This window comes from Arachis hypogaea, chromosome 10 (assembly GCF_003086295.3).
Source record: "Arachis hypogaea cultivar Tifrunner chromosome 10, arahy.Tifrunner.gnm2.J5K5, whole genome shotgun sequence".
NCBI classification, from domain to species: Eukaryota; Viridiplantae; Streptophyta; class Magnoliopsida; order Fabales; family Fabaceae; genus Arachis; species Arachis hypogaea.
The window spans coordinates 1,608,100-1,631,861 of NC_092045.1; the positions used below are offsets into that span (position 1 = coordinate 1,608,100).

Sequence of the window (23,762 nt, forward strand, 5' to 3'; positions counted from 1 at the left end):
CCCAGTTGGCGGAAGAGCGTAAGCGGGCTTCTGATGCGGGTTCCCGGGCAGCTGTGCTCCTCAATGAGGTGGAGACCTTGAAGGCCGAGGTTGTTGCCTTGAAGAAGGAGAAGTCGGAGCTGCTGGCCGATGCGAAGGGTGCAATTGTGGCTACCCATGAGACGATGAGGGCTCAGGCTTTGGTGCTGGCTCCGGGCGCAGACGTGTCCGTGATGGGGGCCTTCAGGACTGTTCGTGATGGTCGGATCGTCGACCTTGAGTAGCTTCTATTATTTACCTTTTTTTGATTTTTTCTTTAAACTGTTTTTTGAGTGTTTTTGGATGGCCGAGGGCCGTGTACTTGATATTTTGGAACATCTTGCTTTTGTTTAGTAGTGTTTGTTGGCCGACCGGGCCTTTTTGTATGTTCCGTGTGTTCCGTGTTGAGCTATTTTGTTTGTAAGCTGTTTGTTTCCTCGGGCCGTCGTTTGGCCGGGTTTTGTGGATATCCGCGTGCATGGGCCTGTGGGGTGATCAGTCCCCCAGTTGTGGCCGTGTTTTTGTTCCGTATTTGGGACGTTTAGGAGAATCAAAATAGCTGTTTTAATGGAATTTTTTATTGATGGTCGGGCCTCGTTAAAACCCTCTGTTGACGGCGGGAAAGAGTACTCGATTTTGAAACTTAGAGATTTAAAAAATTCTAGGAATCGTGAACTGGGAGGGGGAGTACTAAAAACATAAATAAAGGAAAGATATAGACGAAAATAAAGGGGGGGCGACCTGTTTAGGTCGGTCTAGGTGTAGTATCGTCGTAGTTTGGCGACGTTCCATGTCCTCGAAATTTCGTCGCCGTTGAGCCGTTCGAGTTTGTATGCTCCTTTTCCGATTACGGCCTTGATTCTGTTTGGTCCTTCCCAGTTGGGGGTAAGTTTTCCTTCTCCTGGAGTCGGGGGACCGATATCGTTTCATCATAGGACGAGGTCGTCGGCCGCAAATTCTCGTCGGATAACGCCGTGATTGTATCTTAGGCTGATTCTTTGTTTGAGTGCTAACTCTTTGATGTGAGCTATGCTTCTTTCTTCGTCAATGAGGTGTCGTTCTGCTTCTTCGTCGTTACCCCCGACCGTTTTCCTGGGGCTGGGGTCCCCGATTTCTACTGGGATGACTGCTTCTACGCCGTATGTTAATCGGAAAGGCGTTTCCCCCGTGGTCGTTTGGGGTGTTGTTCGGTACGACCATAGAATCGACCCTAATTCATCTGCCCACATTCCTTTGGCTTCGTCGAGTCGTTTCTTGAGCCCTTTAACGATTATTTTATTTGCGGATTCCACCTGTCCGTTTGTTTGGGGGTGTTCTACTGAGCTGAAGTGATGGGATATGTGTAATCCTTCTAAGAACTCTCTGAATTTTTTGTCGGAAAACTGGGTTCCGTTGTCCGAGATGACGACCTCGGGGATTCCGAATCGGGTGATGATCTGCGCCAAACGAATTTCCGACATTAGGTCGCCGTTATGGAGGCCAGAGGTTCGGCCTCGATCCATTTGGTGTAGTAGTCTATGGCAACAATGAGATATCTGAGTTGGCCGGGTGCCGTAGGGAAGTGTCCGACGAGGTCGATCCCCCAAGTGCCGAACGGCCGTTCTGCCGATATGGTGCTGAGTTGGTGTGGGGCGGCTTGGTGGATATTGGCGTGTCTTTGGCATTTGTCACAGCTTTTTACTAGTTGTATGGAGTCCCGAATGATTGTGGGCCAGAAGTAGCCAGCCTTGATGATTTTTTGGGCTAATGTTTTTCCTCTGACATGGTGACCGCAGTAGCCTTCGTGGATTTCGCGGAGTATGTACTCCGTGTCTCCGGGTTCGACACATTTGAGTAGGGGTTGCGAGAATCCACATTTGTATAGTTGTCCTGCTACGATGGTATAGTTGGTGGCTTCCCTTTTTATTCGCTTTCCCTCTTTCGGGTCTGGCGGCAAGGTTCCGTTGAGGAGGTATTGTAAGATAGAGTGCGTCCAAGACTCCCGATTTGAAGATGTTAGGTGAGTGTTGATTGTTGACACAGAAGGCGATCTGACGACCTCCTGAATTAGCGATTTGTTACCGTGTCCCGGTTTGGTACTGGCTAGCTTGGAAAGTAGGTCTGCTCTGGCGTTTCGTTCCCTGGGGACATGCTGTATGGTAATGCTTTCGAACCCTTCTTTCAGTTTGTTTACCTTGGTGAGGTATTGTTGGAGCAGGGGATCTCGTGCCTGGTAGCTTCCGTTGATTTGGGAACTGACTACCTGGGAATCGGTATTTACCTCTAGGGCCTTTGCACCGACTTCTCGGGCTAGGGTCAGTCCTGCTAAGAGGGCCTCGTATTCTGCTTGGTTATTTGATACTGGAAATTCGTATCGTACTGACTGTTCAATTGTGATCCCGTTTTGGCTTTCGAGTATGATTCCGGCTCCTCTGTGAGTGGAGTTTGATGAGCCGTCGACGTGCAGTTTCCATGGTTCAGGGGCGAGCTTTCCCGGAGTCATTTCGGCGATGAAATCGGTCAAGGCTTGTGCTTTGATAGCGTTCCGGGGTTCGAACTTGATCTGGAATTGGGATAACTCGATGGACCATGCTAGCATTCTTCCTGCTAGGTCGGGTTTCTGTAATACTTGTTTGACCGCCTGGTCGGTTCGGACCGTCACGGGGTGAGCTTGGAAGTATTGCTGCAGGCGCCGGGAGGCCGTAAGGAGTGCGAAAGCTAGCTTTTCTAAGCGTGAATAGCGAGCTTCTGCATCCTGTAAGACTTTGCTTATGAAGTATACGGGTTTTTGCTCCTTTTTCTCGTTTTCTCGGATGAGAGCTGCTGCGAGTGCCTCTTCCGTTATGGAGAGGTACAGTAAAGCGTTTCCCCTATTTGGGGTTTGGTGAGGATTGGTGGTTCCGCTAGAACCCTCTTGAAGTGTTAGAATGCTTCTTCGCACTCCGTCTCCCATTTAAAAGGGACTCCTTTTTTCATTAGTTTGAAGAAAGGGATTGCTTTTTGAGCCGATGCCCCGAGAAAGCGTGATAACGCCGTCAGTTGGCCGGTAAGCCTTTGGATGTCTTTAAGGTTTTTGGGGCTTGTCATCTCGAGGACGGCACGACATTTCTCCGGGTTTGCTTCGACTCCGCGTTGCGTAATCATGAAGCCGAGGAACTTCCCTGCTTCCATTTCGAAGGCGCATTTTGCCGGGTTGAGCCGCATTTGGTGCTTTCGTAGGGTGTTCATTATGACCTTGAGGTCGTTGGTTAGTTCCTCACCGGATTCAGTCTTGGCGAGCATATCGTCTATGTAGACTTCTAATTTGTTTCCGGACAAGTCTCGAAATATCTTGTTAACAAGTCTTTGATAGGTGGCTCCAGCGTTTTTTAAGCCGAAGGGCATCACTGTGTAGCAGTAAGTTCCGTCTGGGGTGATGAACGCTGTTTTTTCTTCGTCTGGTCGGTGCATCAGGATCTGGTTGTAGCCGGAATACGCGTCCATGAAGCTGAGGTTCCGATGGCCGGATGCAGCGTCTACTAATCCGTCGATGTTTGGTAGGGGAAAGGCGTCCTTTGGGCAGGCTTTGTTGAGGTCCGTGTAGTCGACGCATATTCGCCATTTCCCGTTAGATTTCCTTACTAGTACGACGTTGGCTAGCCAGGTCGTGTAGGGGAGTTCCCGGATGAAGTTGGCTTCGAGTAGGGCTTTGACTTGATTTTTGACTTCGGCGGCTCGGTCTGGTGACATTTTTCGTCTCCCTTGTGCCACTGGCTTAGCTTGGGGGTCCACGGCTAGATGGTGGGACATTAGGTCGGGGTTTATCCCCGGCATATCGGCTGGTGTAAATGCGAACAGGTCTCTGTTCTGTTTCAGGAGTTGGGAGAGTTCTTCTTTAAGGTCGTCCGGGAGGTTTCTATTAATGAAGGTGTATTCCTCTTTGGTTGGCCCTATTTGTAGCTTTTCCATGTCTCCTTCTGGTTCTGGCCTAGGTTGGCCGTCTTGTCGTGCATCTAGGTCGGCTAGGAATATTCCGGCCGCATCCCGAGATTTTTTCCTTAGGGCGAGGCTGGTGTTGTCGCATTCGGCTGCGACCTCTCGGTCTCCGTGAATGGTACCGACGGAGCCGTCGTCGGTTCTGAACTTCATGAGGAGGTATTTGGTGAAGATGACTGCAGAGAAGTCATTGATTGTTTTTCTTCCGAGAATCACGTTATAGGCTGTGGAGTCTTTTAGGACTACGAATTCAGATAGGATTGTCTTTTTCTGATTGCTCGTTCCTATGGTGATGGGGAGGGTAATTGAGCCATCTGGTTTGAGAAAGTTGTCCCCGAGTCCCGTGACGCCGTGGCGGTGTGTTTGGAGGTTGTTGTTACGGAGCCCGAGTTTGTCGAAGGCTCCTCGGAAAAGGATGTTGGAGTCTGCGCCGGTGTCTACCAGTATTCTTCGTACTAATTCTGTTCCAATTCTGGCTGAGATGACGAAAGGGGCATCTTCGGCCGAGGTGCCGTGTTGGCAGTCCTCTGGTAAGAATGTTATCGTATTGTCGGCCGCGGTGATTGGGGCTTGGTTTCTGACGGCCATTACCTTGAGATCTTTTTTCATTGTGAGTTTTGACTTGCTCGGTACGTCCTTGCCCGTGATGACGTTCACTATGATGGTCGGGTCTTCCTCTGGGCTCTCCCTGGGAGGTAGCTTTTGAGTTCTCGGGTTACGCTATTCTCTTTCTGGCGACTTGTCTCTTTCCGCGCGTCTCGGTTCTCTGATGATTTTGGCAAATTCCGGAAGTTTGCCGTCTCGTATGGCCTGTTCGAGAGCGTCTTTAAGGTCGAAACAATCTTGTGTTTTGTGGTCGTAACCTCGGTGGTAGTCACAGTAGAGGGTTTTGTTGCCTCCTGTCCTTTCTTTGAGTTGTCGGGCTCTGGGGATGATGCCTCGATCTGCTATTTGATGGTATATCTCCGTAATTGGTGCTGTTAGGGGCGTGTAATTAGAGAATTTGCCTATTCTCGGTGGTCGGTTGGCCGGCCTGGGGTGGTCCCCTTGATTCTCTTTGGGTGTTGGGTTATGACGGGGAACCGAATTGCCGTGTTGGGCGGTGGCGTGCTGCCGTTTGTTGGCAGCGACGATCTGGCTGACTTCTTCGTCGTTGATGTAGTCCTTGGCGACGTTCTGGATTTCGTGCATGGTCCATACTGGTTTAGTAGTGAGGTGTTTGCGAAAATCTTCATTCATGAGCCCGTTAGTTAGGCAAAGGCTTGCAACGGAGTCCGTGAGTCCGTCGACCGTTAGGCATTCATCGTTGAAGCGGTCGAGGTATTTCCTCGTGGATTCTTCTTGCTTTTGTGTGACCCCTAACAAGCTGATGGGGTGTTTGGCCTTGGTGATTCTGGTCGTGAACTGGGCCATGAATTTTCGTGCTATGTCGTGGAAGATGGCTATGGATCCGTTTGGGAGGGCGTTGAACCATTTGATTGCCGGTCCGGCAAGGGTTACCGGGAAGGCTCTGCACCGGACTGCGTCGGCCGCTCCTTCTAGGTTCATTCTGGCCTCGAAGGCCGTTAGATGTTCTTGAGGGTCCTTGGTTCCGTCATACTTCATGTCGGTGGGTTTGACGAAACCTTTGAGGAGTTTCGCTCTTAGGATTCTTTCTGTAAAGGGTGTAGCTCCCATTATGGTGTGGTCGTTTCTCGTGCGTTTGGTGTTTCGGTATCTCCGGTCCTCGTCCGAATCGTGTTGACGACTTAGATCACGGGAAGCGCTGCGGTGGTGTTTCTTGTTGTATCGCCGTTCCGGCGACTTCTCGTGTCGGTGGTTGCGTGAGATGCTGCGACCATCTCTCCTATTGTGTTGTCGGGTTGGCGACCTGCCGCGATGGGACCTTGACCTGGAAGTTGCTTGGCTTCCGTGTTCGTTGTCGTGTTTTTCTCTGTTGGTCAGTTTGCCTTCAAGTTCCTGGACCCGGAGGCAGAGATCCTGGATGATCTGTGCCGCTTTGTCCCTGGCTTTCTCGGGATGTCGCGGGTCCGTGACGACGTGTTCGTTCGTGTGGTGGATAGTACTTGCTACTCTTGCTTGGTTTGTGACTTCTTGGTGTTCTGAGGCCGGACGACGCGGTTGGGAGTCATCCTGGCTTGATGGGTTCTCCTCCAGGATGCCCTCCATCCGGTTCGACTATCGCAAGTCCCCACAGACGGCGCCAATGTACAGGATGTCTCTGGTACGGGTTTGAGAGATGGATCGAGAACTTGCGGGTTGAGGCGAATGTCGGATCACTTGACTGGAGCAATGGGGGGAGGTACCTGCAAAGACACTCCGACGCTCAAGTCAGAATGGATCTAAGAGGTATAAGGTGTGAGGAGTGAATGAATACCTGGAGGGACTTGGGCCCTCTTATTTATAGGTGATGGGGATTGTCTTGTCTTATCTTGTTTGGTTAAGATAAGGGAGGTGTTTGAATTCGAAAGTTGGTTAAGAGCTCCATAGGGTCGGTTTTGGGCCTTTCGGAGGGGGGAGACGAGTTGGTCCGAGGAGTCGGGTTCGGGTCTGGCCTCGGGTCCGGGATCCGTGGGCCGGATCCGTAACATATATATATATATATATATAGCGCTGTGAGCCTGTGATGGAAATTTTTTATTTTAAATTTTCAACTACGGTTTATTCTCCAATTACACTATACACTTGTATGTCGCACATAAAATATAAGCGATTCCCTTTATTAATTAAAAGCGGAAGATCATTAGTAATCTCATTAAATAGTTTGAAATTGAACGTATATTATTATGTAAGACATACTTAAATTATTATTGGGAGTCCACCAAAAGTGATATTGATGATTGCAAACATATATATGTATTTTCTTTTAAATTTTGTCATCACTTCGAATATGACGGAGGGAATTAGAATATTCTAATTATCAAGCTTCAAACAAACAAGATAAATTAAATGAAAACATTAAACATGAAAACGATAAAATGTAAACACATATTAAAGGAGAAATAACATATATATAATTAAACTCCAGCAATTTGTACCATTATAAATAAAAGATTTATTAATTCAGAGACTTGAAGTATAAGAAGAAAAAGAAAAAACTTACATACCCCGGTGACACAAAACCTTATATTATATCATTACAGTTCGTGTGATTCTAATAAAAGGAAAGAATGAAAGAAAAAAAAGCCCCTCGTCATTTATTAAAGCCAAGAAGTGCGAGAAGGGGGATATGAAATTAAAGTGTGATGCTTAATCATTCTTGGGGGTACCATCTTCACGAATTCCAAGCTCCTTGAGGATCTTAGCACAATCAGGAAGACGTTCCTTCTTGAGAAAACCGAGAGGGTTGGCCTGGCGGTAAGGGGAAACAATTCCATTGTTGTTGGTGATGCTGATCCTTGCAGATTGGTCAAGGTGCAACTCTGAGTCAACTTCTGAGCAATCGCTCCTTGGGCTCTTCACCAGCTTCACGGCGCATAACTCATCTTCGTGGTCACCGTCCACCTCCAGTTTATAGATTCCGCTAGAGTCAGTCACTGCCTCTTTGCTGAAGGTAACGTTGCCTCCCTCTTGTTCCTTGCATTCAACTCTCACAGTTGCACCTTCATTGTAATAATATATAATGGAATAAAGATTTGTGGAGCGTGAGATTTTTTTATTGTTGTCATGTACTAAGGTAGAAGAGTGGTTTAATATAATATATAATAACAATCACAAAAAATTTGTTAAAACTACATGGAAATAATGGAATATATATAAAAGTGGAATTCAAGAAATGAAACATGTACCTTCAAGGAACTCGGAGAGCTTGGTGATGAACTGGAGGCGGCATGTGTCACAGTATACTTTGCCCTCAATATAGAAGCGTTCATTAGAATAAGCAGAACCGAAAAGTGATAAGAAGCAAAAGAAGGAGATAAGGATCACGCTGTGCTTCTCCATTTTGAATTGCAACTTTTGTTTTGTTTTGCTTTTGTGTTGGGTGAAGAGAATGAATTGGTTATTCAGAGGTGACACATTTTGTGGAAGCTTCAGTCTTGCGTTTTATAGGGTAACTATGTATGCTAAATTTAGGTTCTTATTTCTGTCTTCTTTTTATTCATGGCTAAAAATGTTGTTTGACCCGCTCTTCACTCTTTTCCTCTCTTAGTTAACGTTTTTTTACTATATATAACTCTGGTGTCTTCGCTCCTGTAACTAAACTTTTTCACTGCTCTTTAAATTTCAAATAGATTTTTTCGAATTATTATTTTTAAAAGTTTTACAAATTATAAACACATTTGATTTATGATAAGTATTCTTATGATTATTCAGGAGTATAATACTAACTTTTAAAGAATTAAATGTTATTTTAAAATATGAAACAAAATAAAAAGTACTATATTACCACGAGATATTTCCACGGAAAAATTAAAATAAAATTAAAACAAACTCCTACTTAAATAATTTTTTTTTTAAGTATTGATAGAGGAATTCATTAGATATTATTTCTACTTTGATCGTATGATTTCATTAAAGGGAAAATAGTACTACATGAATATATACCATATTAACCATGAATGAGCCACTGTTAACGTATTTTAGTATTTCCATGGTTTTTATTAGCATCCTTTTTTGCAATTTTTTAATTATATAATATCACACTATAAAAAATTTGATTATTTTAATAATATATATATATATATATATATATAAAAGAAATATATAAACATATTAAAATAAATTAAAAATACTATTCGTATATTACTAAAATTTATTACTAAAATTAATTATTAATATATTTATGTATAAATAATGTGTGATTTAATTTATTTTTAATGTATATTTATATTATAATATATATTTTATACTGATAATTAATTTTGATAACCGAATTTAATATATATTTAATAATAAAAAACAAATATAAGTGATAAATGATTTGCATTGGTAACATTTATTTGTTCACTGCAATAGTAACTTCAATACCTTTTTTTTTGAAACAAAAAAGCTCAACACAATAAATTGGAGTAATAAATAAATAAGCACACTAAAAAAATCTTAAAAAAAAATCCAAACATGAAGGTGATCAATTCTCTGTCATCTCTAACATAGTCATTAACAACCAAAAAAATCAATACCAGTCTACTCTTTGTAGTTCAAAAACATTTTTTTTGTATAATCACAACACTTGTTTTTTCCTTGTTAAAAATTCTGTCATTGTGTTCCATTCAAATGTTCCAAATCACTATAAAGAATCCAATCATCCACCTCTTCTGCTCCTCTTTTCTATTAAACATGCTAGTCCAACTCTCAAACAGACTTCTAATGATTTTTGGGACAGTCCAAACTCTATAAAAGTACCTCAACTACGCACACCACACCTGTTAAATAAACTCACAACAAAGAAACAAATGACGAACAGATTCCATCTCCTTTTTTACATAGGACACATATATTGTCATTTTGATGAATGATGCCTAACCTACTCAATCTCTCTTTAGTATTCACCTGACCAACTAGAACAAACCATCTAAAAAGCTCAATTCTCAGCGGTGCCAACTGTTCATACCCTGACCCAACAGTAAAGGCCCAGGTCCAAATAAAAGGCCTAATCCCACGGATTGGGTCTCATCCAATACCGACCTTCGTCCTATGAAGTCGGTTCTCACCACGACTTGCTCTAAAGAAGTCGGGTACGAGGGTTAGCTGGCAGATAAGCACTCATTCAAATGAGTAACTGCCCCTAGAATCTCTCTAACCACTTCCACGAGCCATATCTTAACCTCCCTAAGATAATGGGACGGTTAACACCCTAAAAATATGGCACTACTCCAACGGTGGTTATTGGCTCACCACTATAAATACACTGACACTCTTCAGGTATCTTTAAGGCCCAATACATTCTAAACCTGCTCACACCCTTGCTAACTTAGGCATCGGAGTGTCTTTGCATGTACCACCCCTCATTCACTCACGTACACAAGTCGGAAGGAGGCTCCAGCGCACAAACCTGCTCGGAGGCTACCATCCGCAGACGATCGGGCCAGCCAATACAGTCCAGTCCATTAATCTCCGGTTACCCACCGTAACACCAACCCTTTTCAAATTGTACTTGTGAAATTGTAGCTCGTAATCTCTTATGATAGAGTCTCTGATTGCAACACCTGCACCAAAGAGTTAGTAGAAAAATACCTTTATTATCAAATTTTCAAACAAGATTATCCTCTCTACCAGTTGATAGCTTCACTGGCCTTAACCTCTCATGAAGTTTATGAACAAGTTCCAACTCCCATTGGAACAATTCTCTCACCCATTGAAAATTCTAAATCCACTCTAACCCATCCCAAAACCCACAATCCCCTATCACAGATCCTTATTGGTTTGAAACAGATAAAAGTCTTAAAAACTCGCATTCAGAGGACCACCTTGAACCCAATTATCTTCCCAAAACATAGTTTTTCTTCCATCATCTACTTCCATCGCCAGCCCACTAATAATTTTTTCTTTCACCCATTGTTCTTTTATATTCAACTGACAGATGTCTTTCCACGGGCCACCCTTGACTGGTATAGGCATATTTGATAACTTTATATTAAAGTTCAAATTGTTACAAGAACAAACAATCTTCTTCCACAACGAACATTCCTCCTTTGAAAATTGCCACCACCACTTAAATAAAAGCGCGGTGTTCCTAAGCACCGCATCTCCGACCTCGAAACTCCCCCCCCCCCCACTTCCCACTTCACTAGAGGTATACCATAGTTTCCATTCTCCTTACACCACATAAACCTCTTCTGTAATGCAACCAACTTGTCAGCGACCGCTTTCGACATCTTGTAAAGGCTAAGGTAATAGATGTGTAGGCTATTCAATATCGATTTGATGAGAACTAGCTTACCAGTTTTGTTTAGAATCTTCACTTTTCACAAACTAAGTTTTTCTTCCACCTTATCTATGATCGGTTTCCAAGTTTTCACCAATCGCGGATTCGCATATAAAGAGATCCCAAGATACCTAATTGGTAACACAGTTTGCTTGTATCCCAGAAGGCGACACACATGCTCCATCCACACTTGTTCACAATTAACTGAGATAAGATTCAACTTATTAAAATTGATGCTTAAATCTGATATCAGCTTAAAACAGTGCAACAGTTCAATATGATCTCTTCCAACTAGTAACGGAATAATGCGCCTATTACTTACAGCTTCTCCCAACATTCAATGCAACACATCGACCACAAGAACAAAGAGAAGAGAAGAAAGTGGATCTCTTTGTTTTAGATTCCTTTCCATTTTAAATGACTTGGATGGTGACTCATTAACTAGGACAGACATAGTGGCGATACTAATACATTCCTTCATCTAATTCTTCTATCTTTGTTTAAAATTCATCTTCTGAAATATAATATCCACAAAATTTCACCTCTAAAATACAATATCCACAAAACTTCACCTGACTCTATCATATGACTCTATCATATGCTTTATGAAACATGTATACTTTCTAATTAGACATTATAAATAATGGGCTTGCTGATTATGCAGCCAAAATGATATAAAATTTGGGAACAGAAGCTGTCTTAATAACTCAAAGTTAATTCAATTGTCTTATTATATCTGCTGATTATTGTTGTTTGTAGACAGAGCAACATAGTCTCAAACTCTGCTGGAATGATTTAATCGATAGATGCATAATATTTGCGTTCAGAAGAAAAAGAAAAAAAAAATAGCCATATAAAAAGTTCTGACGTTCAAAAAAAATTAAACATACTTGCTGCATGTGTTTTCAAAATGCTAAACCAAACACTCCCGTAATCTATAGATGCATAATATTGAATCTGTCATGTGATTTGCTTCCATTGAAGCAAAAGAGAATCAAGTGCCTCATAACTTGACCCACCTTTGGCCAACGATTTCAAGGCACTCTCTTTGACCTCTTTGACTCTCTCTTTCACCGCCTTCCCTTCTTCACCCTTCATTACACCCCTCACCACTCTCCCTATCTCCTCCCTCCCAAACACCTTCACCTTCATACCCACCCCAATCTCCTCCGCTATCATGGTGGCATTCATCATCTGGTCAGCGTGAAGTGGCCATGCAATCAATGGCACCCCGTTGCACACACTCTCCATCACCGAGTTCCACCCGCAGTGCGACAAGAATGCCCCCGTGGACACGTGTCCCAACACCCTCACCTGCGGGACCCATGAATCCACTACCATCCCCGTCCCACGTGTCCTCTCAGCAAACCCTTCCGGAAGATCCTTCTCTTCTTCTGCACGCGCCACCCATAGAAACCGCTGCTGACTCAGCTCCAGTCCCCACGCTAGCTCACTGATCTGCTCCGCACACAACCTCCCGAAGCTTCCAAACGCCACAAGCACTACAGAACCCGAAGGCTGCTTATCAAGCCAATTCATAATACATTCTTCTCTGCTTCCGCAAACCGGTTCGGTTTCTTTCACCAGTGGTCCGATCGGGAAAATGGGCGGCGTATCTATCTCTTTGAAGAAACTATTTTCTCCGATGGCTCGAAGTTGTTCCGGTTCGAGCTCCTCGAAAGTGTTGAGCAAGATTCCAGAAGCCTTGGGAATCCTTTTGATGTGATAACGGTACCATTCATCATCGAGATTGTACTTGAGGGGGAGATCAGCGGTTCTGATGATGAGAGGTTTGCAACCGCCGGGGAGTTGGAGAAACTCGCCGGAGGCTTTGTTATTATCAGCGGTGTCGCGGAAGAACAAGGAGAAGGATAAGAAGAGTGCGGAAGTGGTGAAGAGTATGTAAGAAGGGATGGCGAGTTGGGCGCAGGTTTCAAGGGCTTGGGTGCAGAACATATCGGTGATGAAGGCTTGTGGAGTTTGTTGGAGGTGTTGGAGTAGTGTGGGTTTGAGGGAGCGGAGTAGGGTTTCGCGCACGGTGATGCAGTGGCGGGAGAATAACGGGGTGTCGCCGGTGGTGAGGGCGGAGATGTCGGCCAGGGGGAGGGGGAGGACGGTGACGGAAGGAGGGAGCTTCATGAGGTGATGTGGACGGTGGTCGTCTTCGGCGGTGAAGTGGAGAAAGGTCACGTGACAGTGGTGGATGAGGACGAGGCGGTTGGCAAGTTGCAGCATGGGTGTCACGTGACCCATTGCGGGACATGGGAGAAGGGCTATGTGTGGTTTCATCATCATTATTTGCCTTACTGTTCCATGGCTGCCCATGCATTTTATCATACTATATATACATTATAACATTAATGACTAGTTGACTACATTATGTTGGTGTATGGTAGTTAATTATCATGCAGTGATGGATGGCCTTTTATGTAATTTTACACCACTCAGAATCTGAGATATATAGAAATACAATTTTTATTGATTTTATATTTAAAACTTGACGTGGGAAATATAATATTACACCATGTCACACCATTACATGAATTCAACTATTAAGGTGAAGTTTTAATGACACTCATATTTTCAGTTCAGCGTGGTCAAATGTCAAACACAAGTCGCCAGTACCCTATAAAAATGAATTTAGATTCTTTTAAATTTAAATTTTATTTTAAAAAATAAAATATAATTTATTATTATTTATTTTATAGATAAAATTAAAAATAAATATAAAAAAAATTATTTAAGAATAAAAAATTATATTTTATTCTCTAAAATAAAAATTTACAATTTAAAGGATCTAAATTTTATAAAAATAATTATAATTAACCCGGATAGTAGTTTCGGCTTGAATTAATAGCATAGTTAGCGTCATATATTTTTGAATGTATTTTTAGATTATTTTATTTGATTTATTTAAATGCGTTAATTAATTATTTATTTATTTAATTTAATTAAAATAAATATTAAATTATTTTAATATTTTTGTTAGACTTAATTAATTATAAATAATTAATTACATTAATCATTTGATTTGACTGAATAAATAAATTGATTTTGTTTTAATTTTCAATAATTTTACGTTGTATGTATGTTGGTCTTTAAAAGTAATATAATTAATTATTTATTTAATTTTATTGAGATAAATATCAAATTATTTAATATTTAGTTTGATTACATTAATTATAACTACTCAAATTATATTAATTATTTAATTTGAATGAAATAAATAAATTAATTTTGTTTTAATTTATATTAATTTTTTTGTCATATGTATTTTGATTAATAACTTTTAAAAGTGTTATAATTTTTATATGACATATTTATAAGATATTTTTTATTTATTTAACTTACTTTATTGATCCAAACAATTATAATTAAATTATTATATCAATTATTTAATTAAATTAATTTAAATATGTTATTTAACTTAATTTATTATCACGTTAATATTTAAGTCGTTGTTCGTTAAAGTACATCTTCATTTTTTTCCTTAATTTTAAATATTTTGATTTTAAATTTTAGATTTTTTTTCATTGTTTATTTTTTTTATTTTAATATCAAATCTAATATTTTTATTAATATTTTTCAGCACTTTATTGTCTAATAGATATATGTCCACTATCAATTATATAATCGTGAATATTTTTAAAATTTATTAAAAAATACAATTTTAGTCTTTTCTTTTTTTATTTTAATCATTTCTGTATTTTATAACTTATTCACGGTAACCATCTATATATATTATAAGAGAATCTTTTTTTTAGTGATTGATCTTCTATTTGGTATTATTTTTTTTCTCCTATCATGAATTATTTTTAATCTTTGATTTTTTATAAACTATAAAAGATTATTATGTTATTATACTCTATCTCTTTAACTTTTTTATATTTATTTAAGTTTTTATAATTTTTTATTTGTAAATATTATTATTTTTATTACATACAGTTTAATTTATCATAACTCTTCACATGTTGATTCTTCTCAATATTTAAATTATACTCCTCACATAGTTAATTTTATTTGTAATTTAAAAATTGAGTGGCAAAATAACATCGATAAAAATTATAGTGCATCTTCTTCTTCGTCTCTTTGGCTGACCTCCTTTTTTTAGGAATCATAAGTAATTTATATACAATGATGCTTATGCATAAAAGGTAAGTATAAATTGTATGTTATATTCTCTTAGTAAAATTTTTATTATGTACCAATAAACTTGTTATTCTTGTGGACAATTGTAGAATTGAGAAAATTATAATTATTCAATTGTTGCTTCATTTAACCTAATATATTAGTTCTTTTAGTCGAATATTACGTTGGATTTGTGGTGAGCTCGAACATTCTAATAAAACATATTTAAAATAGTAAAACCCTTTTTAATTAAAGAATGAATATGCTTATTACAATAATTGACGCCTTAAACTAAAATAAAGAAATTGATTGTTGAATTAGGTGGAAAAAAATAGCATTTTAAAGAAATATATATTCTAGTAATTATAAATAGTATGCTTTATACAACTTGAAACAGACTATTAAATTAATATCTTACTATATATTAAACAACACTTCTAATTAATTCTAAATTTGTTGAAAATTAAAAATACGAGGTTATACTCCACTGCAAAAATAAGCTGGTTTTGGGCGGTACCACAAACATGCCATTAACGAAGCTGGGTTATCTACTTTTTTTTTTTTTTGGGGGGGGGGGGGGGGGGGGCCTTGGAGGTTGTCTTGGACGCAGCTGCTTATAAACTTATTCGCTTTACCCAAAAACCAAAAACTCTATTTTTTAGCTGTATACTCTCTCAGCCCCATCTCTTTTTGAACGGGCAAATTTGGCTGGGCAACTTGCAGTTTCATATGTACAAAGCGTCTGACCGAAAAAAAAAAAACTCTACAAAGCGCTGAATCTACTTGGAATTTAGAAATGAAAATGGAACCAGACCCGAAAAAAGAAATTGGAAAATACATGAATTGCTCAATACCTTTCACAAGTTCAAATAAAATATTATTTATGAGAAGGCTATTTTTGGATAGATATAAGTAAAATCGAAACATCAAACTAAACAGCAGAAAAATAACATGCATCACAAGTCCTCAGTGGCAGAAAGACATGCACAGAACCTAATGCGACGGTGACAATCCCGCATTCCATTGTTCAATTATCTAGAAACTAACTTGATGTTATATTACACCATCTTAATGGTGAACTATGAAATTTCTCCATCGAGAAAGCAACGGGAAAATGACATGAAAAGGTGAGGCAAAGAAACACCAAAAGCTGCATTCACAACACAAATCCCTAGCCAGTAACACCCGCATCACTTTACTGCAAAAGATAAGTAGATAACGATGTCAAGGTACAAGGTACAAGTAGTAAAACCCGACGGAAAATCTGCTAAGAGGGTAATTGATGTACCTCTGCAGCTTCACCTCCTGGAGCTCGGGCAGATTCCACCTTTTGTTCCTCAGCTGTTAAGAAAAGAAAGGAACTTAACACAAGTACAAAAATAGTGATCAAAAGGAAACAAATATTCAAAGACTAAGTTTGAAACAAAGGAAAAATGATTAAAATAAGGACAGTAGATAGTAAAACAAAGGAACAATCACAGTATCTTTCTCTATTCCTTATTACTATCTCTTCTTTCAGAACCTGTTTTAACAATAAATATAGTTGGAAGCTCTATCTAGTTGGTAGGAGAACATAGCCAGAAAGAAGCCCAATCTAAACTCAGTGTGTTAACTTATCAACAAACACTCCTGCCTTTTTTTTATTATTTTTAAAGAAAAAGAAGAAAAATATTGGGAAGGGTTCTGCCAATCATAGTAGCCAACATATCAACATTGGACAACTACATATATCACCAACATTGCCAATTAAATCTCAAAAGGATAATCTACCAAATTTAAATGCATTTCATATACAACATGGCCTTGCAGATTAGTTAAGCAGAGTCACAGAGAAACTCAAAAACATTAATTTCCACCTCCTTCTTCAGGGATGTCAGAAGTCCACAAGGTGAGGTTGTCCCTCAGAAGCTGCATAATTAGTGTGCTGTCTTTGTAAGACTCCTCACTCAGAGTATCCAACTCAGAGATCGCTAAATCAAAAGCCTGTTTAGCAAGGTGACAGGCCCTGGAATATAGGATGTCACAATGTTAAATATACTCATGAGGGCTTTGCACTAACATATCAAAACAGAGGGGAGTAAAATGTATTTCGACAAGAAGATTATGTTATGCATACCTTTCAGGAGAGTTCAAGATTTCATAGTAGAAAACAGAGAAATTCAAAGCCAAACCCAATCTTATGGGGTGAGTGGGTGGTAATTCAGTGTCTGCTATGGAGGAAGCTTCCTGCAATAATTTTTTTTTTAGGAATTACTAACATTTAAAATTCATGACATGTAAGGAATTCATATTGTCTGAATTCTAGCTATAAAAGGATGTGATAATCAGTTACCCTATCAATCAATTATCCAAACCACACAGATATAAAAGAGATAAAAGAGGCATGATTGCCAGCTAGCATACCTGATATGCTTTCATGGACTGATCAGCAGCCTCTTTTCTCTCATCTCCGGCCTTAAACTCGGCAAGATACCGGTAATAGTCACCTTTCCTATAACAAATTTGAAAGCAAAAAAAAAAAAAAAAAAAAAAAACTGATGAAATCATAGAATACTCTGTGTGGCTTATTAACGAGGAAAAACCACTAGGAACAAATAAAGCACTAACATTTTGTTGAAAAAGACACTGGATTCACCAGCGGCCATGGGAATAAGATGATTATCAATAACATCCATGATATCACTGCAAATGTTTGACAACTCAGATTCCACTTTCTTCCTGTAGTCCTTTATGCGCTGAACACTGACATTGTTCCCTTTAGCTTCCTCCTTCTGCTCAATGGAGGAAAGGATCCTCCACGAAGCCCTGCGCGAACCAACCACGTTCTTGTACCCAACTGAAAGAAGGTTCCTCTCTTCAACGGTTAATTCAACGTTAAGCTTCGCCACATTCTTCATCGCGTCCACCATTTCTAAAGAGGGAAAGCAAACAAAGACACAAAACATATATTAAAAGAAATTCTCCAAAACCCTAAAAATTACACGTTCATGTAAGTAACTAAAAGCAAGGGGAGAAAATGAGAAAATTCAAAATTAGTTGAGGAGGGAAGAAACCTTCGTAGCGCTCGGCTTGTTCAGCGAGCTTGGCGATGTAGACAAAATTTTCACGGGAAGCCATGGGTGGATCTATGAGCTTTCTCTCTCCTAAGTAGTGGGTGGTTTTTTCTCGCTCTAGAAATGGTGGTGTGAGCAAAGACGACAACACTTTTTTTTTTCCCTTATTCTTGTTAGCCGTGTATTTAGGTTCTTCAATTTGTCTATTTTCGAGTGGGTTGCGATCTCTATAGTTTCAACTGAATTGGACCCAATATCTTGATAAGATCAATTTTTGTTTTCAATTGGATTCTCCTCTACTTACGGCTTTATTAATCAAAGTTATTATTACAAGGTAATAAACTAGTTTAAAACTTTAAATCACTAATAAAACAAACTATTTCCTTTTATTTTCAGTATATTTAAAATAAAGAAATCATACATATATGCCTTTTTTGTATTTAAAATTTTATTTTCTAATATTTTTTTTTAATTTTTATTATCAAAGTTGATTTTGGTGTTAAGCTATTCTTATTCATTTAAATAAATTATCTGCATATCCCATCAATATCAAAAGCTTTTTTATATTTTATTTCATACTATAATATTTTAGAGTTTTAGATTTATTGTTAGAACATGAACTAAAAAGTCAACAAAAAAAGGTAAGATATATAGGTCAAGGCTGACGTGTACATAACGTGGAAATGAAATGACACATAAACGGATAGGTTTGTGACCTGACCTTTAAGTTAGAATTGAATCACCTAACCTCACCTCAAAAGTGCAAGAGTTTTTTAATAGCGCATGGGAATATTTGAAAAAAGAGCATGAATGACGTCCATATAACGTGGAAGGAAGATCATGACTCATATCAGTCTATCCAAAAAAGATCATGACTCGAGTTGATTAACTGTTCAAGATATTTTTAATTTTGAAGAACATGAACTGATGTAGGTGATAATGTATATTGGAACGGCCAAATAAGGATAATAGTGAAAACAATGGGCTTATCTAAATCATAAATGTCGTGTACTGCTTGACATAACTTGTATAATTTATTTATTTTTTGGTTAGAAATCAAGAGAAGTCATTCTGAGAATTATCCAATATATCATTTGAGTATTAGCTTCTGAGTTCTGATGAGTTCGTTAGTAACTAAGTAGTTCCATGATCCTGCATGATTAGACAATTTGTCTTTTGCTTTCCCTTGCTACTGTAAATATCAATGGCCTTTGAATTAAAATAATGATTTTATTTCTTTGAAGTTAGAAGCTAGGAGCCAAAATTGTTGCTTCTGACTGTCTTAAGCTGTCAGCAACATGAGCAATCACTCCTACACCAGCATTGTGAAGCCTTTCATTTTTCACCTGAAATTAGAGGAGTATTTCAAGTTAAAAAATATAAAAATAAAAGAAAAAAAGGAAGAGACATAAACCATTGTCTTTCCATTGTATCATCTCTCAATAGAAGACTTTTGGTGGATGCAGTACATGAATGTTGTAATGAGCAAAGAAAGGCAAGGTTGCTGAGCGGAAGTTGACATCTACTTTCTTCCATCCCAATTGCTGCAATCCCCGGATCATCTCCTCTATTGAAATTTGAAACCACACCAAAAGGTTTTAGTGAATAGTGATAATGCAACAGAGTCTCAAGGATGTAAATCACACATCCTTGGTTACTTATTATGATGATGATAATCACCTTCCATGATTTGATGGTATTCCACAGTATTCTCAGTATAGCTTGCATTTTGTGCTGTCTCCTTAGCTTTCATTGCCCGGGGAGTGAATTGGGACCCATCAGAAGGAACTGGGGTGCAGTATTTGACATCAACAACATGCTTGTATCCATCCAAAAATTGGCTTGGAGGCTGTCAATAGAACACAATATTAGTACTATAAAAACACAGTTATTTATGTTATGGCATGGTAATAATCAACTAAGAGAAAACAGACTCAGCAGTTACGGCTAAACAAACTAACCTTCAAGATATATTATAACTAACTACTCTAACTAATAAATGGCTCAACGCTAAATACATTGTGTCCCCTAATAGTATTATCTACAATAGGACAGAGAAAGAAGCAAGAATGATTGAAAAAAAGGGGGAAATTATCTTCTTCACCTTACCAAGTTCGGTTTCCCTCCTTATAGAGGACGTGCGCCATCCAACCATATCTATATAAAAGTTATAGGAATTACCAAAAGAAAGAAAGAGCCAATAAGTTTGTTTATGACATATGAAACAAGTTTGATTAAAGAAAATATGCTTAATGGATACGGTCATATGATACATTGGCATAAACAGTGCGAAATCGAAATGTTCCGAGTGCAGATCTACAAAAGCAGTAAAATCTTGTAAGCACTGGATTACTGAAACATATGAATCTATGGCTAGTACATAGGGATTCATTACATACATGAATTTTCCATCTTCACAATCAGAAGCCATCCTCAGAAGAAGAGGTGGTTTGTTGGGATTACCATCTGTAAGGAACAACTGAGTACCAGTCTGACCAACAAATAAAGAAGCTACCGGTGCAGCAATCTTTTCTAAAATGGTGACACCAAATAGAAATGGAAGCTGAAAAATATTCACATTAAACAGTCAAAATTCTAAAGACTGATATATTGAGGAAGAGTTCTTAACATTATCTCCTATTCTATTTGATCCTTCTCCCACTTTTCCTAGCCTGCTCTCCTTGTTAAAACTACTATGCCAAAATCAATATGTAAGCAGCGAATTATGAGTAAGGAATATAGCAACATTTCTAGATATGGTTCAGATAATATTAAAAACATCTGCGCTATAATAATCCTAAACAAACCTGGTTTTTCCCCCTTACACCAAGGTGTGGTGTTGCTAAAGTTATAAAATTAATTGGCTCCAACCCAGCAATCAACCCTCCTTTTGAAAAGTTTGTTCTCTCTGAATTTTCCATTGTACAGTTTTGTGGATCACCAAGTTGGCCACTAGTAGAGGTATCAGGTGAATAAAGTACAGCAACTGCATATCTAGCAAAGAGGCCTCCTAGAGAATGAGCTAGAAAGGATATTCTTTTCAGGCTCTTTGTCTTTTTTACAACTTGCATGACCTGTTGAGGTGCAACATCAAATAATTGATGACACATACAAGCTATCAAAACTAAATTTTGAGGCCAATCATTATGGCAGATAAATGTTTCCATAGATATTTCAATACTCACTTCATCGGCTAATCGCTTTCCAGCTTCATCAATCCCAGAAAATGTCTTGGTGTAAGTATTTGATGAACTTGCTGCAAACATCAGGTTTTAAGGGTTCTAGTTAACACTAGCTTCAAATTGAGTTAAGCAAGCAATTCAAAAGAATGATTCACACACCATACAAGACAACTAATGTCATCATATACAGTTTAGGTTATCTTGAATGCACTAATTGAGAGAAAGTAGATTTTCCCATGCATTACCCAATGATATCTCAGTCAGAATAGAGAGTACCACAATGAATCAATGTGTTATTCAATTCTTTTTTAGTTAATTGTGCGACACAACAAGACTTTCCTAACAAACCAGATCCCAAATAACAATTTCTGCTTCAGAAATTAAGATAACAAGCATGCATGGTAAGAAACCACAATTATAAGAAGGCATAGTTACCATAAATCAAAAAGTTTTTCCCAAGGTGCTTTGTTAACTCGGCTTCTGTGTATGTCCAGTCACTTGAGCTGTGCAAGATAAAAGATCAGTAAACTTTGTAAGAGACTAACAGAAAGAAATGATTAATAACAGACAGCCATTTGCTAGAGATATTGTGCATTGTTTCTGAGAGACTTTTCTTCCACAATTAGCAACAAGGTTCCTCAACTAAGTTTCAGTTTCCAATTCAGGGAGACATGCAAAAGGATTTAAAGGTGGAACAAATCCATTCCTTTTCTCAGAAGCTAAAATACTAATATATTGATTGTGAATCCTTTTTAGCACAACAAGAAATAACTAGAAAATTTTTTTTACCGAGAAATCTATAATTCTATTTCTATATATCCCCTTCTATTTCTATAATTCATAATCAAATACAGGGCAGTTAATGGAACAAAGAAATTTCGTAGCCAAACGCCCTAAACCCTAAACCCTAAACCCTCCTGCGAGAATTACAAACTTAAATATAAAACAGTCGTCAGTGAAATATTGTTATTGCATTGAATTTTGAACTCAACTAATCTGAACAGAGTAAACTCGAATAAAACTTTACCCTCTTACACATACCTGGACATGATACCATGAACCAGAACAAGCAGATGCTCAGGACCATTGTTGATATTGGAAGCAGTTATAGCAATAGAGTTTCCTTGAGTTGCAGTACTCATAGCTTGAGGTCCAACACTATGCTTTCTCTGTCCTCTGTTTCTACCTGCTTTAGATTAATCTACTTCCCTTAATCTTATTGATGAATCAAAAGCTTTGGAATTTACAACTAATTCGGTTGACCTTGACCCAGTAATTTAAAAAAATTAATAAAAAATCCATAGATAGTGGTCGCTTGAACTATTTTAATATATATTGAAACAATTGAACCAATCAAAACATAAATTGTGTCCACATACATTATTTTTTAATGTACTAAAAATGCCAAAACAATATTTATTTTTAAATAATAATAATAATAATAATAATAATAATAATAATAATAATAATTTACCAGAAAGGAAGATGGAAGAGAAATTAGAGGCAGAGTATGAAGAAGAAGAAGAGGAGGAGGAGGACGAAGAATAAGAAGGCCTTTGTTGGGATCCATTAATGCGATAATGAGAAGCAATTTGTGGTGAGTACACATAACGCGTGTGAATCGATGGAGCTGTTGCCATAAATACATAAGAGTGTATTAAATTGTATACTATGCAATAAGCCAAATAACCAGTAAGGAATGCTAAGAAAAATTGAAAGGAGAAGGTTCATATATATAAATGAATGGATGAATGTGCTTGCATTCCCCATTTATGCGAAGAACAAACAAGATTAATGTTATGTGTATGAGTGAGTCAGAGTCAGCAGTTAACGACGGTAACTGGTAATAATAATAAAGACAATAAATAAAGAAAAAGAGAGATACATCATACACGTAGCTATGGAAAAGAAGACAAAAATGTGGCCGACGATTGTTCTCTCAAATTTGGCTTCTCATTATGTCTTGTACTTGCCTTAGATATTTGTGAATATTTATTCGTGACAGTGATGATTTTATGTTGAATTTACAATATCTTAAAAGAAAAAGTATAGATAAACAATAAAAATATTAAACAATGTGAATAATATATATATCAGATATTCATTTTATTAGGTGTGTGGATGATTATTTTAATATTAAAATTTAGTTGGTTAATTTGGAAGTGTAGTGTGTTTTTATTTGATCAGTGGTTGTTTATAACCCAATTTTAAAACTAGGATAAGTTTATGATTGGTTTTATTATATATAAATAAATACACACATAAAGATAATATTTTTATATAAAAATAGAGTAATGTTAGATGTTTAAATCTTTTTATAAACTAAGTCTAATTAAATTAAACAATAAAATTTAGAATAATGTTATTTATAACTGAATTTTTATTAATATTAGATTATCTTAGTTAAATTTAGTTTACAAAAATACTTTAGATGTGTAGTATTATTAAAGATAACAGTTAAGCATTCGCTAAGGAGAAAAGCATATTATTTGTTTTCGAAATATATAGAATAGGGGGCTGCTTCAATTAATTAAGACAAATAATAATGGCTGGGTTAGGTAC

General features: G+C 38.1%; 5 protein-coding genes across 7 annotated transcripts; all 5 read right to left on the reverse strand.

Moving 5' to 3' along the window:
* Positions 1-1,477: 1,477 nt before the first annotated feature.
* Positions 1,478-4,560, reverse strand: LOC112718426 (uncharacterized). Its single transcript, XM_025770188.1, has 4 exons — positions 4,251-4,560; positions 3,619-4,148; positions 2,939-3,453; positions 1,478-2,867 (listed from the first exon to the last, which is right to left on the reverse strand). The coding sequence occupies exons 1-4, from the start codon at positions 4,558-4,560 to the stop codon at positions 1,478-1,480; spliced, it is 2,745 nt and encodes a 914-aa protein (XP_025625973.1).
* A 2,443-nt stretch (positions 4,561-7,003) lies between these two features.
* LOC112714480 (olee1-like protein) lies at positions 7,004-7,986 on the reverse strand. Its single transcript, XM_025766085.3, has 2 exons — positions 7,761-7,986; positions 7,004-7,574 (listed from the first exon to the last, which is right to left on the reverse strand). Exons 1-2 carry the CDS (start codon positions 7,912-7,914, stop codon positions 7,222-7,224), a joined length of 507 nt encoding a protein of 168 aa, XP_025621870.1. The 5' UTR covers positions 7,915-7,986; the 3' UTR covers positions 7,004-7,221.
* Positions 7,987-11,457: 3,471 nt separating this feature from the next.
* Positions 11,458-13,134, reverse strand: LOC112718110 (UDP-glycosyltransferase 72B1-like). Its single transcript, XM_025770010.3, has one exon. The coding sequence runs from the start codon at positions 13,130-13,132 to the stop codon at positions 11,798-11,800; it is 1,335 nt and encodes a 444-aa protein (XP_025625795.2). The 5' UTR covers positions 13,133-13,134; the 3' UTR covers positions 11,458-11,797.
* Positions 13,135-15,820: 2,686 nt separating this feature from the next.
* LOC112714483 (14-3-3-like protein C) lies at positions 15,821-19,350 on the reverse strand. The gene is made up of 7 exons (XM_025766088.3): positions 18,019-19,350; positions 17,573-17,876; positions 17,369-17,456; positions 17,082-17,191; positions 16,822-16,970; positions 16,254-16,306; positions 15,821-16,163 (listed from the first exon to the last, which is right to left on the reverse strand). Exons 1-7 carry the CDS (start codon positions 18,080-18,082, stop codon positions 16,161-16,163), a joined length of 771 nt encoding a protein of 256 aa, XP_025621873.1. The 5' UTR covers positions 18,083-19,350; the 3' UTR covers positions 15,821-16,160.
* Positions 19,010-23,136, reverse strand: LOC112714482 (lipid droplet phospholipase 1). 3 transcript variants are annotated; one of them, XM_025766087.3, is made up of 11 exons: positions 22,675-23,136; positions 22,242-22,386; positions 21,636-21,703; positions 21,204-21,274; positions 20,826-21,092; positions 20,418-20,581; positions 20,279-20,334; positions 20,123-20,175; positions 19,699-19,867; positions 19,488-19,585; positions 19,010-19,364 (listed from the first exon to the last, which is right to left on the reverse strand). In XM_025766087.3, the coding sequence occupies exons 1-11, from the start codon at positions 22,838-22,840 to the stop codon at positions 19,263-19,265; spliced, it is 1,359 nt and encodes a 452-aa protein (XP_025621872.1). In that variant the 5' UTR covers positions 22,841-23,136; the 3' UTR covers positions 19,010-19,262. The 3 variants fall into 3 exon arrangements, with proteins under 3 accessions (XP_025621872.1, XP_025621871.1, XP_072060492.1); XM_025766086.3 differs by having other exon boundaries at positions 22,242-22,389; positions 22,675-23,085; XM_072204391.1 differs by having other exon boundaries at positions 22,242-22,401; positions 22,675-23,038.
* Between the last annotated feature and the right edge of the window lie 626 nt (positions 23,137-23,762).

Excerpts from the sequence above, each read along its gene's own strand:
- LOC112714480 (XM_025766085.3), bottom strand. The coding sequence starts at position 7,914 with ATGGAGAAGCACAGCGTGATCCTTATCTCCTTCTTTTGCTTCTTATCA. Across the intron at positions 7,575-7,760 it reads GCTCTCCGAGTTCCTTGAAG|GTGCAACTGTGAGAGTTGAA; the intron begins GTACATGTTTCA and ends ATTACAATGAAG.
- LOC112718110 (XM_025770010.3), bottom strand. The coding sequence starts at position 13,132 with ATGATGATGAAACCACACATAGCCCTTCTCCCATGTCCCGCAATGGGT.
- LOC112714482 (XM_025766086.3), bottom strand. The coding sequence starts at position 22,840 with ATGGCAACAGCTCCATCGATTCACACGCGTTATGTGTACTCACCACAA. Across the intron at positions 20,176-20,278 it reads TGCCAATGTATCATATGACC|ATATGGTTGGATGGCGCACG; the intron begins GTATCCATTAAG and ends ACTTTTATATAG. Across the intron at positions 19,365-19,487 it reads TTGCTCATTACAACATTCAT|GTGAAAAATGAAAGGCTTCA; the intron begins GTACTGCATCCA and ends CTCTAATTTCAG.
- LOC112718426 (XM_025770188.1), bottom strand. The coding sequence starts at position 4,560 with ATGGCCGTCAGAAACCAAGCCCCAATCACCGCGGCCGACAATACGATA. Across the intron at positions 3,454-3,618 it reads GGCTAGCCAACGTCGTACTA|ATCCTGATGCACCGACCAGA; the intron begins GTAAGGAAATCT and ends GGCTACAACCAG. Across the intron at positions 2,868-2,938 it reads CCTTTTAAATGGGAGACGGA|GGGAAACGCTTTACTGTACC; the intron begins GTGCGAAGAAGC and ends AACCCCAAATAG.
- LOC112714483 (XM_025766088.3), bottom strand. The coding sequence starts at position 18,082 with ATGGCTTCCCGTGAAAATTTTGTCTACATCGCCAAGCTCGCTGAACAA. Across the intron at positions 17,877-18,018 it reads ACAAGCCGAGCGCTACGAAG|AAATGGTGGACGCGATGAAG; the intron begins GTTTCTTCCCTC and ends TTCCCTCTTTAG. Across the intron at positions 17,457-17,572 it reads AGTGTCTTTTTCAACAAAAT|GAAAGGTGACTATTACCGGT; the intron begins GTTAGTGCTTTA and ends AATTTGTTATAG.